This window comes from Mus pahari, chromosome 12, assembly GCF_900095145.1.
Source record: "Mus pahari chromosome 12, PAHARI_EIJ_v1.1, whole genome shotgun sequence".
Taxonomy (NCBI): Eukaryota; Metazoa; Chordata; class Mammalia; order Rodentia; family Muridae; genus Mus; species Mus pahari.
Genome location: NC_034601.1, coordinates 57,662,235 through 57,674,047, shown reverse-complemented (window position 1 = coordinate 57,674,047; position 11,813 = coordinate 57,662,235). Strand labels below are relative to the sequence as shown.

Here is an 11,813-nt window from a genome sequence, read left to right as displayed (position 1 = left end):
TAGATACATAGAGAGATGATAGGATAGATAGATAGATAGATAGATAGATAGATAGATAGATAGATAGATAGATAGATAGATAGATACTAGATACACAGATGGATGGAGATAGATGATAGATACATAGAGAGATGATAGATTAGATTGATAGATAGATAGATAGATAGATAGATAGATAGATAGATAGATAGATAGATAGATAGATAATAGGTAGGTAGGTAGATACATACATACATACATACATACATACATAAAGAGATGATAAATAAATAGATATGAAAGAGAGACATCGACACTAGATACATGGATGGAGATAGATGATAGATACATAGAGAGATGATTGGTATATAGATAATAGATAGATAGATAGATAGATAGATAGATAGATAGATAGATAGGATATAGACATAGACGTAGAGCCATTTAAAATAACCTAGTCTGCAGCATTCTGTTAAAAGAGCACTAAAACAACTGCCTTGAAGTCCCAGTCTTAGATATAAACATAGGCTCTTATTGTCTTCACACCCCTACTTCTGCCATAACTTTCTTCTCCTCCTCCTCCACCCTCCCACATGCTTGGCATCCTCCTTGTCTGAGTCTCAGCAAGAGTCAAAGAAACAGTACACACTGTACTGTACAGAAATAAGCCTATTTGCTTCCTTTCCTGCAGCAAATGCTTCCCATATCTAAGAATCACATTGAAGTTTTCCCTAACATAGTTGCAATTTAATCCCCCCTCCCTGTCAACCAGACGACTGAGCAGGTGTCCCTTGAAAGTAAGAATCAGAACATTTGAGCAATGTAATGTGCATATATGTAAATACCTCTTAAGATCACAATTACTATCTTCAATTTAAATATTTTTAAAATTAAGGGATGGCGATATCGCTCAATGGTTCAAAGCACCTGCCACGAAGCCTGGCCAGCTGAGTTCACAACCTGAGACCCATGAAGTAGACATAGAGAACCTACTCCCACACGTTGTCTACCTAACACCCACATACACAATCTACCACATGTGCTCCCATACATATACATACATATACAAGCACATACATATACATACACACAAATAAATAGTTAAATAAATGTTTTTAAATTTTGGCTAAATCTGTCTGACGAGTCAACAAATTGGTGTCAGTGACCAGCAGAGCATAGCAGTGCTCTCAAAGCACAGTCTTATGTGCTAGCATATTTATTGGGGGGGGGGCAGTCATTGTTAAATGACTAACCATGACTCATTTGCCTCTTGACAGGTAGAGAAAACTTTTCCATATGGAACAAAGCCATTGCTGCAGTTGATTATTACATAAATCCTCCTCAAACATCACCATCTTTTCTCTAATAATGAGGCACAAAGAGAAAAGAAGGACGAAGAATTAATTTCAAATAAGCACTCCAAGCATAATCACTTGAATCAGGGACTAGTTAGGAGATGAATCACTGAGAATACCATTGGATTCAAGCAGTTTAATTAAGATCTTAGAGTTAACATCAACTTCTAAGCTAAAACCTAAAGAACAGGGAAGTTAAAAACCTATCCTCAATTTGCCACCTAAAGTCACGGAAGCACCCTCAGAAGACCTTTCCCCTAGATCCCCAAAGCAGACCCTCCCCAGAGGCTGGCCAGGAAAGATGCGGTGGCTCTCACATACACTGCTATGCTGCATAACCGACTACACCTCTGCCAGGCCCACCTTCTCTTCAGCCTTTCAGTCTTGTACATTGCAGGGTATTGGACTTCGTACATTGGCTTGCAGGGAGCAGGAAGCATGAGAGGGTTGGAATAAGACCACATGTGCATATAATTGCATATACATATACATATATGAAGTATATAGTGTGGTACCAATGTGCAGTGGAAGTTTTACGCATCTCGAAGAAAAATGAAATCATGAACTTTGAAGGTAAATGGATGGAACTTGGAGATGCACTGATTGAAACGACTCAGACCCAGAAAAACAAACACTGAAGGTTCTCGCTCATGTGTATGTTCGCATCAAATCTATGTACAGTTGACTTGTGCATTTGATATCTAATTTGATTTGGAATATCTGTAGAATCCAGGAATATAGAAAGGGATCCTTGGTTTGGGGGGAGAGGAGAGAGATCTTAAAGGAGTGTAAATAGTAAAACACTGCTGCTAGGAATTTAAAGGGGGAAATGATGGGGAGGAGGATGAAGTAAAGAGAGGAATGGGAGCTCAGGACAGAGGTGACTGAGAGAGGGACAAGTAACATTGAAGAGGTTTGAAATAGCCATATAGAAATCTACTACTTTATAAATGTCCTAAATGTGTGAATGTCCATAAATAGATACTCTGTGTGTATGTGTGTGTGTGTGTGTGTGTATATATATATATATATATATATATATATATATATATATATATATATATATATGAAGTGCTTAATTGGGATTTTTACAGCTAATCACCATGTAAAAAGAACCCACCAAATGGTTCTTAAAGAAATAAATGGGAACAGAAAAATAAACGCACAGATCTAAGGGCTCAGAGTTGTACTGCCAGTAAAAGATTTTTAAAAAGCAGTGTAATTGCCGCTATTTCATGTACTCATGGAAATCTGGCCACACCCACATTTTAAACATTTATCCTATGGAATATTTCCTTCTACTTGAAATCACATCTGATACATAACAAAAATCTTTATTTTATAGAAAAGTACTTTCGAGAGCCCATGAGTGGCATGGAGTTGTGAAGGAATGTGTCTCTCTTGGAGAGAAAGGTAGTTAAGAACATGTGTTCCTCCCCCTCTTTTAAGATCACTTTCCCCTACCCCAAACCAATAATTCAAGATTCCTGGATTCTACAGACTTTCCAAATCAAATGTACATATCAAAGGTTAGCTGTGTTTTTAATTTAGGGATATTTGTGATGTTTCTGTGCCTTTGTTTTCCAATCTATGAGGAAACATAGTGACTGCTTTCATCTCATGGAGCAAATTTAAGGAAATAAATGCCTTGAGATGTGTAAAAAAATATAGCACAATATTGTTATTATTAACCAAATTTAAATATCCAATATGTAGGTTTTTCATATAGGTTTTTTACAAGGTCTTGATAGACTTGAACTTACAGTCTTGCCTATTTATAATGCTATTACGAAAAATATTTGTGCATGACCTCATTAATTATTCACAGAAGAAAATTAATTAAACTATTTCCCCAAGAGCTGATAGACAGCCTGAGGGCAGTAAAATTAGAAGCCAAGCAAACTCTAGAATGTAAATGCCATTAGATTGAAAATATTATGTGTAATTAGTAGGTTTTTAATGCATCATATGACTAGATCATCAAGATGTCAATTTCTTATGCTGGCTGAAGTGTGAGAAACTTTTAGGTTTTGACTAATGAGACTGCAGTTCTTCATAGACTAATTTTCCCCAGTAAAGATATTTGAAATTCAAAAAGAAGCCTGTGTTGTGGTGCAGAAGTGACACCTGTGGTGGGCTCTATGTCAGGTAACCAGTCAATGTCCCTAACAATACAAGGACATAGAGTGGAAACCTGAATAGGAGTTTGGGCAAAGAGTCTAATGAAAGGCCGTGTTTAAATTGGACAAAGAAAATGATTTGTTGTACTTCTGTGTATAGGTGGCAGGAACAATAAGAATAAAGGAAATTAAAAACCCAACTGTGACTAGCTCCATTCGTTTTCCTGTCTTCTTTATTCTCTATTAATATCACTCTAGAAGATTTATTAGTTTTCTAAATTTAATATTAGACAGGGTTCTGGTAAACGACAATATAATTTGCTTGACAGATTTACAATTCATATTTACATGTCACATAATTATCATATGATGAAGGTTTAAGAGGAGTTTCTGGCATGGAGTACCATTTTGTTAAGGGTCATGTAAATGCTACAGGGTGACACAGAGAGAAATCACTTGACTTATCCAACAACTCTCCTAGTTTTTAGCTGGTCCTCTTTCCTGTGGCATTCATTTATGAAAGCCTATTTCCAGACAGCTTGTCTCATTTCATCTTCTTCTCAAAATAAAATTGCAGAATAATTTCTTATGGCAAAATTGTGTATCAGGCAAACTAAAATGGAAAGTTATCTTTGCTTATAATACAGTAAGTGTTGGTACTTTTAATTCTGTTCTCATAATAGTAAGTAAACAGCATTGCAAAGAAATTAATTTACAAGCTATTCAGAGGCCTGAAGAGATGGTCAGCAGGTAAGATCACTTGCTGCATAAGCATGAAGTTCAAGTCTCAGCACTTATGTAAAAAGCCTGATATGGCTGAACATACATATAACTCCAACACTGTGGGAGACAGAAACAGAAGAGAGTTGGGGAAAAGAAAAAAAAGAAGATACCTGGGGTTTTCTGGCCACTAGCCAAGCAAGAAGATCCAGGTTCAATGAGAGACCCTGTCTTAAAGGAATAAGGTGGATAGTAATACACTAGGAAACCTCCTGTGGCCTCTGAGCACACTGTAAAAACCATGCAGACAGACAGAGACACGAGAGAGAGGGAGAGAGAGAGAGAGAGAGAGAGAGAGAGAGAGAGAGAGAGAGAGAGAGAGAGAGAGAGAGAGAGAGAGAGAGAGAGAGATCTTAATTGAATCTATAATGTAAAACATATGAAGAGAGAATGGCATAAATTGGAGAAAAAAAACAGAAATTAATTAATTTGTCATATTTCCCAAATGTGCCACTGGATCTGGAGTAAGCTTTTCATAAATGAACACTGACCTTTCAAAAAATTGTTTGCAGGGAGAATACATAAGAATGACAGGGAGGGCCCGCAAGACAGCTGGGCCAAGTAGAGGCTCTTGCCAACAAGCCTGTGAACCAGAGTTTGATCTCTCAAACTCTTGTGGCAGGAGGAGAAAAAACTGACTCCTCAAAGTTGACCTCCATATGTGTGCCATGATATGCATGATCACACACACAGAGAAACACACACAAACACACACACACACATACACACACACACACCAACAAATGTCAAAAATAAAAATTTTTAACAGTTTTTTAAAATGGCATTTGCCAAAAAAGAAAGCAAGAAAGAAAGAGAGAGAGAAAGAAAGAGGATGGGAGAAAGGGAGGGAGGAAGGAAAGGAAGGAAGAAGGAAGTGGAAGGGAAGGAGGAAGGGAGGGAGGGACAGAGGGAGAGAGGAAGCAAGAGAGGGAGAGAGGAAGGAAGGGAGGAAGGAAGGATAGGTAGGAATAGAAGGTCATGTGCTACTAAAAAACACGTACAAGGCCTTCGTGACTGTTCTGGTAATGCCTGTGAGTTCTCTGCATCTCAGACCATCTGACTCAATATTCTTTCAGAAAAGAATGAAAAAACCTGGGATATACGGGAGGGGAGAAGACTTATATCCCTAAACAGGAAGAAACACACTGAGTCTCCAATGAAAACAGAGACATGTACAATGAAAAACATTAGTGAGAGATCATTTATTTAAGAGTCTCCAATAAGTAAGAATGCCAGAAAGAAACATTTTGAAGAAATTTTGAAATACTGTAGAGGCTATCATTTGAGAGAAGATTATAGATGCTATAGCACTGGGGGAAATCAGAGCTTTATTGGAAGCAGCCAGGATGAATAAAACCAGAGGACAGACTCTCTGATGCGCTAACATCAGTATTACCTGGAAATGTGTCAGAAATGTGTATTTTAGAGCCTCACACCAGACTTACTGAATCATAAACTCCAAAGTTTGGACCCTGGAATATGACTTAACAAGCCTTCAGCATGATTCTGAGAGCCATTGAGTTTAGTAACTTCTAGTTTAGAATTTCTAGAGGCAGAGGGATTTATATTCCACTGTTTTCCTTGACGTGTCTTAGCTGACCTGAACAGGTGTTGTGTAGATCAGGACATCTTAGTTGTTCTTCATGGCTGGGCATTGTGTAGATATGAAACAATTTCTTGACTATACAATAGATGGTCACTTATGTAGATGGTGAGTATTCATGTATTTTCTGGCATTCAATTTGCTTAGCAGAAGTTGGCTTCATGAACACCTGCAAGTCAAAATTACATTTTGTACTGGTACCCAAACACAGGCAGATAGAAAACTTCATGGCAAATATATGATTATTTGCATCCTTATAAAATACTGAACATATAAAGATTTTATTAAAAATTATTTTAAATATTATGTTAGCAGTCCAGAAATATTGCCACCTTGAAGTAAATATAATGCTAAACTATGCTTGTAAAGTAGCAATTATAACTAGGAATAGAAATATCAGATTCTAATTCCTGTCCATCCATCATTGAGATACAAGTAGTCACTAAAAATTATGAAAGCAAAAAAAAGGAGTAATGGGAAATGAAGAAACGGCTTGTAAAACAATATTACTTGTATTTGACTTGAATACACTCTAATTACTGTTCTTTGACTTGTTCTGTACGGGGACTCAAACCCAGGGCCTTAGATGCTAGGCAAGGGTTCTACCACTGAGCTACATCTATTCCCAGACCTTATTTGACTTCCAATTAAATTAAATAACAGACTAAAGCAACAATGATAAACCATGGATATAGGGTCCTCCTTAAGCAGCAATGTAATGTCATCAATGCAGCAGCAATTTACAAAGAAAACAACATGACTGTCAGGGAACCAGCCTCAACGAGCTCCCCTAACTGGCAGTTCACTTGGTAAGAGGGTTATTTGGTCATGTATGCTATTGTTATAATTGATAATGTCCCTACATATTATAGTTATATGACTCCAACTAATCTTATTTTGTCCTTTCAAACCAAATTAACTACAATGTTCCCAAAGACTACTAACATTTTTCTAATTTTATAAAAGCCACATAGAGTATTTTTTTTCTTCTTTCTCTCTATGTAGCCTCTACATTATGGCATCAAATACATTACAAATGTCCATTATAACGTTATCATGTAACTTTGAATTAAATACAAATATATTTACCATTTTTAAATGCTGTCTTTAATGTTTTCATGCTATATTATAAAATACACAAGTATAAAATATTAACATGTACTTTTCAGCATAGCTTCTGCTGTAGACAAAAGGAAAAAGAGCTAATAAACGTTTGAAAACAATTTCATAGCCATGGGGAAATAGTTGTATAATTGGTTAGTTTACTCACAGAAATTGCTTTATGTGAGAAAATTTTAATAAATGTTTTGAAAGTTACAATTTGTTACTTTTTGAATTGCATTTCTTAGGTTAGAAAAATATGAGCTCCAATTTTTAGTCCATAGAATACTCTAAGAAAACAGGCACATATATTTTTCTCATCTAAAAAGAAGAGCACAACACTTGAAACTTTCTCTGAACTATGTTTCCCCCATCCTTTGTTACAGGTATTCATTTCTTCAACTATATTAACCTTTTAACCAAAAAAAAATGGATTTTTTAAACACATCAGACCAAAACTTGACCTCCGAGGAACTGTTAAACCGAATGCCATCCAAAATTCTGGTATCCCTCACTCTGTCTGGGCTGGCATTGATGACAACCACCATCAACTCCCTCGTGATCGCTGCAATCATTGTGACTCGCAAGCTGCACCACCCAGCCAACTATTTAATTTGTTCCTTGGCAGTTACAGATTTTCTTGTAGCTGTCCTGGTGATGCCCTTCAGTATTGTGTACATTGTGAGAGAGAGCTGGATTATGGGACAAGTACTCTGTGACATTTGGCTGAGTGTCGACATCATCTGTTGTACGTGTTCCATCTTGCATCTGTCAGCTATAGCCTTGGATAGGTACCGCGCCATCACAGACGCAGTTGAGTACGCCAGGAAGAGGACTCCCAGGCATGCCGGCATCATGATTACAATAGTGTGGGTTATATCTGTGTTCATCTCTATGCCTCCTCTCTTCTGGAGGCACCAAGGAACTAGCCGCGATGATGAGTGTGTCATCAAACATGATCACATTGTTTCCACAATTTACTCCACGTTTGGAGCTTTCTACATTCCGCTTGTATTGATATTGATCCTCTACTACAAAATATACAGAGCAGCAAGGACACTGTACCACAAGAGACAAGCAAGTCGGATGATAAAGGAGGAGCTGAACGGTCAAGTCCTCTTGGAGAGCGGTGAGAAGAGCATTAAACTGGTCTCCACATCCTACATGCTCGAAAAATCCCTCTCCGATCCATCAACGGACTTTGATAGAATTCACAGCACAGTGAAAAGTCCCAGATCGGAGCTGAGGCATGAGAAATCTTGGAGAAGACAGAAAATCTCAGGCACCAGAGAACGCAAAGCAGCCACTACCCTGGGACTGATCCTGGGTGCATTTGTAATATGTTGGCTGCCCTTTTTTGTAAAAGAATTGGTTGTTAATGTCTGTGAAAAATGTAAAATTTCTGAAGAAATGTCAAATTTTTTGACATGGCTCGGTTACCTGAATTCCCTTATAAATCCACTGATTTATACCATCTTTAATGAAGACTTCAAGAAAGCCTTCCAAAAACTTGTACGATGCCGATATTAGGAAAAAAGAAATCCAATATTAAAGTGTGGAGGCTCTGTTTGTTGGGGGGGGAGGGACAGGGATAACTAAATGAATGTAAAGAAATAAAAGATTTAAATTTTTAGAGAAAATATATTAAGACTGCTAAAATTATAAAAGGATAATTTATTTTTAATAGCACCAAGAAAATAAGATGCATTATTTGGCCATAATTTTAATGTTCTCAAGATTAGGAAATAATGTACGCAGCTCAGCTCATAATATTTTGTCTATGCAATATACCTAAGAAGCTAATTAGAAATACACATATATATATAAAGTAATTAATAGTGAATATATATATGTAATATATATATATATATTCACTATCAATTACAATGCTTTCCAGGTTTATATGTTACAACAACTAGAGAAATTTTTAACTAGCATCTTTCCACTGGTAATTTCTATGTCACCTCATTGCTTAACCACTAATTTATAAAAAAATATTCACTGCAATGCTACTATTTTCCCTTCTCCATCTCCTCCACTGCAAAGGTGAAGAAACAGCAACAGCAGCTCTTATTTAGCTTTAGTAGAGAAGATATGAGGCTCAGCGGCCTTGATAGTGTCCTCATATGTGGACGGTAAAAATAATCACCCAATGAACTAAATATGGAAAATATTTCAATATCCTGAGTTTTCTGCACATTTGCAATCTTTACTTTGTTTAATATCAAGTTCTAGAATAATATTATCTTAACCATATGTCAGTATTTAAAATCAAAGCCCCAAGGTTAGGGGGAAGGTTTATTATGCAATTATTGTACAATTGTTATATACATTGCCCCTTGTCTAGGAAACAAGCTCTAAACACTAAGGACCTTAACTAACTCACCATAATTAACATACTTCTAGTGTAAAATTTATTTTTTTCTCCACCAATGTTATTAAGTTCAGTTTTTACAACTCATCTCCATATCTTAAGATCTGAACATCATTTCTTTTTTTATTACAGAGTATATAATAAAAACTTAAAACTTTGCTTTAACTTTACAAAAATATGTTTTTCCTATTATAATTAGGACACCTTTCACAAATTAAGACCATTTGAAAAACAACATATTTGAAAAACAACACATACATTTGAAATGTAAGTAAACAAAATATCTAATAAAAAAGAAAAACATCACACCTCTTTAAGTTGCAACATTGTGTGCATTATAAAATATTCTTTCCTTGTGGAAAGAGTTCATTACATCACTTTTTATATATCTAGGAGACATTATTCTTGGTTTAACAGATATCTAGAGATGTGATTTTTGTATAAGGCTACATGTACTAGATAGAAAATACAGGAAACAATAAAATACAAATTCTTCTACCAAGGTATCTATAATCTAAAAGAAGAAAGAATGCAGAACTCTACTAGAAGAAAATAAACAAGGATCTAGCAAGTGAGTTATGTACATAGTTGTGATGGTATAGAGACAAACTGATCACATCTGGTTGAAGAACATTGGGACATTTTCATAAACAATATATCTAAAATGTGTCAAGTAAAGTAGAATTGAACATGTGCAAATGAAAGTTCAAGTGGTGCCAACTTGAGTTCAGAAGTCATCGTGCAAGGATTGTAGGATATGCCAAAAGTCACTAGCCATTTAAGGCTACAAAGGAAGTCAAATTCAAGGTAAACTTGCACATTGTGACTGGGTTTAATGTCGAGCAAAGAATGGTACTGTCAATCTTGCCACTGCCCTCGAGTTATCAATGATGATTATCAAAAATATTACGAGCTTAGGGCAACTCTGAAATACAGGGGTAGGGAGGAAAAGCACCTCTGAGTAGATATGAGAAGCAGAGAGAATACTGGAGATAACTGACTTCTTGCTAGAAACCAAACCAATAGTCGAGGTGATGAAGTGCTAAGCTTGATTCTGGCGGTGGAAATAAAGAAAGAAACGGGAAGAGGTGATGTAAGGGAAGATCCAAACGTTACAGCCCGTAGGTCAGTAAGACAGGCTGAGCTCCTACAATCTGTGCCTGAAACCAGGAGATTAACTACAAGATCTCTTAGTAAACGATGACTTTTTCAGAAAGTATAGAAAGCCAGATGTGCCCAAGCCTACAGGCACTACTGACCACTTCCTGGTTAAGCAAAACCTGTTAGATGAGTTCTGATCTCAGAACTGATAAATGAATGAGGTCCCCCAGCCATGTGCTTTGTCCCCAGGGCACTCTGCCTCCACTCGCATGCCTGTGTCTTTTTCCTCTCCTCTTTCTTCTCTTTTACCCTCTCACTTGCCAACATTTGACTCTGTCTGTGACCTACTCAACCAAAGACCTTTCCACTGCCTGCCGCTGCCTCCACTGTACTACTGGGAAAACTCTTAAGAGAGACAAATCACTAACCATTTCAAACAAAACAAGCCCAAGCACAAATGCTGCCCTGAAATCTAAGTTGGAGCAAATCTCAGGTAGAGAGAGATAATGTCATAAGTCATGAAGAAGTAGCATTTATCTCCCTTGAGAGCTCGGGAGAAAATCCAGTTCACTTTCTACATTGTAGAGTCATCATTTGATTCAAAGATGCTGCAACACACAGTAGTGTCAGTTCATCTGCTATAAGCTGAGGTTGCAGGCTAATGAATACGTATGCACTAATGAATGAATATCAGTGATATCTCTCAATATCTTTAAATGTTAAGGTAGGGGGCTTGAAAACTGCAATTTGCACTTTCTTTGAAATATGTGCAGTTGACAAGTCCAGTTTACAAGATGGACTTCTCAGAATAGAAACACTTTATCCTTTGAATGAGAATTTTCTAAGTAGATAAAAGCTGTCAAAAGGAAAAATAATGCAATATAATAGCTCTTTTCTTAACAAATAAGACAAAGGATGAAAACATAAATATCATCAAAGGTTATTAAATACAAGATAAAAGTTTCCTTCCTACTAGAATCTTAATAGAGTGGCACCATAAAATCCATCAAAGACTTTATTTTATTAAGTGATGTCTAAATCTCTTCAAATGAAAGATATATTTTTAAAAAATGACACCAAAGAAATAAGAAAGTTAAATGTAAAAAAAAAAGAAAGAAAGAAAAGAAAGTAAAATCAGTCCAATATGTCATTACACATAGCTGCATATAGACTGTGCATATGCTTATAAAACATTCATTTTGTTTTGAGTTTAATTTAAGAATATGAACTGTCTGGTCAATATGTTTTGGGGGTTTGTTTTGTTTTGCTCTTTTAGTTTTGTTTACAAGACCTGTCACAAATATCCTGTTAGTGGAAAATGATGAGCCCATCTTTAAGAACAAACTACCTTAGGAATTTAGAAATCTGTTCCTGCTGGGCGGTGGTGGGACACACCTTTA

The 11,813-nt window shown here is 36.3% G+C and overlaps 1 protein-coding gene across 3 annotated transcripts in view; it reads left to right on the top strand.

The window, feature by feature from the left end:
* Window positions 1-11,199, top strand: part of Htr1f (5-hydroxytryptamine receptor 1F) — a 139,294-nt gene extending 128,095 nt beyond the window's left edge. For 2 of the 3 annotated variants that reach the window (XM_029544249.1, XM_029544250.1), the window contains exon 3: window positions 7,325-8,490. In XM_029544249.1, coding sequence (XP_029400109.1) covers window positions 7,368-8,468 — 1,101 coding nt within the window. In that variant the 5' untranslated portion in view covers window positions 7,325-7,367 and the 3' untranslated portion in view covers window positions 8,469-8,490. Of the gene's footprint in view, window positions 1-7,324 lie in introns of all 3 variants that reach the window. The other variant, XM_021209848.2, reaches the window with a different exon arrangement.
* Window positions 11,200-11,813: the final 614 nt, after the last annotated feature.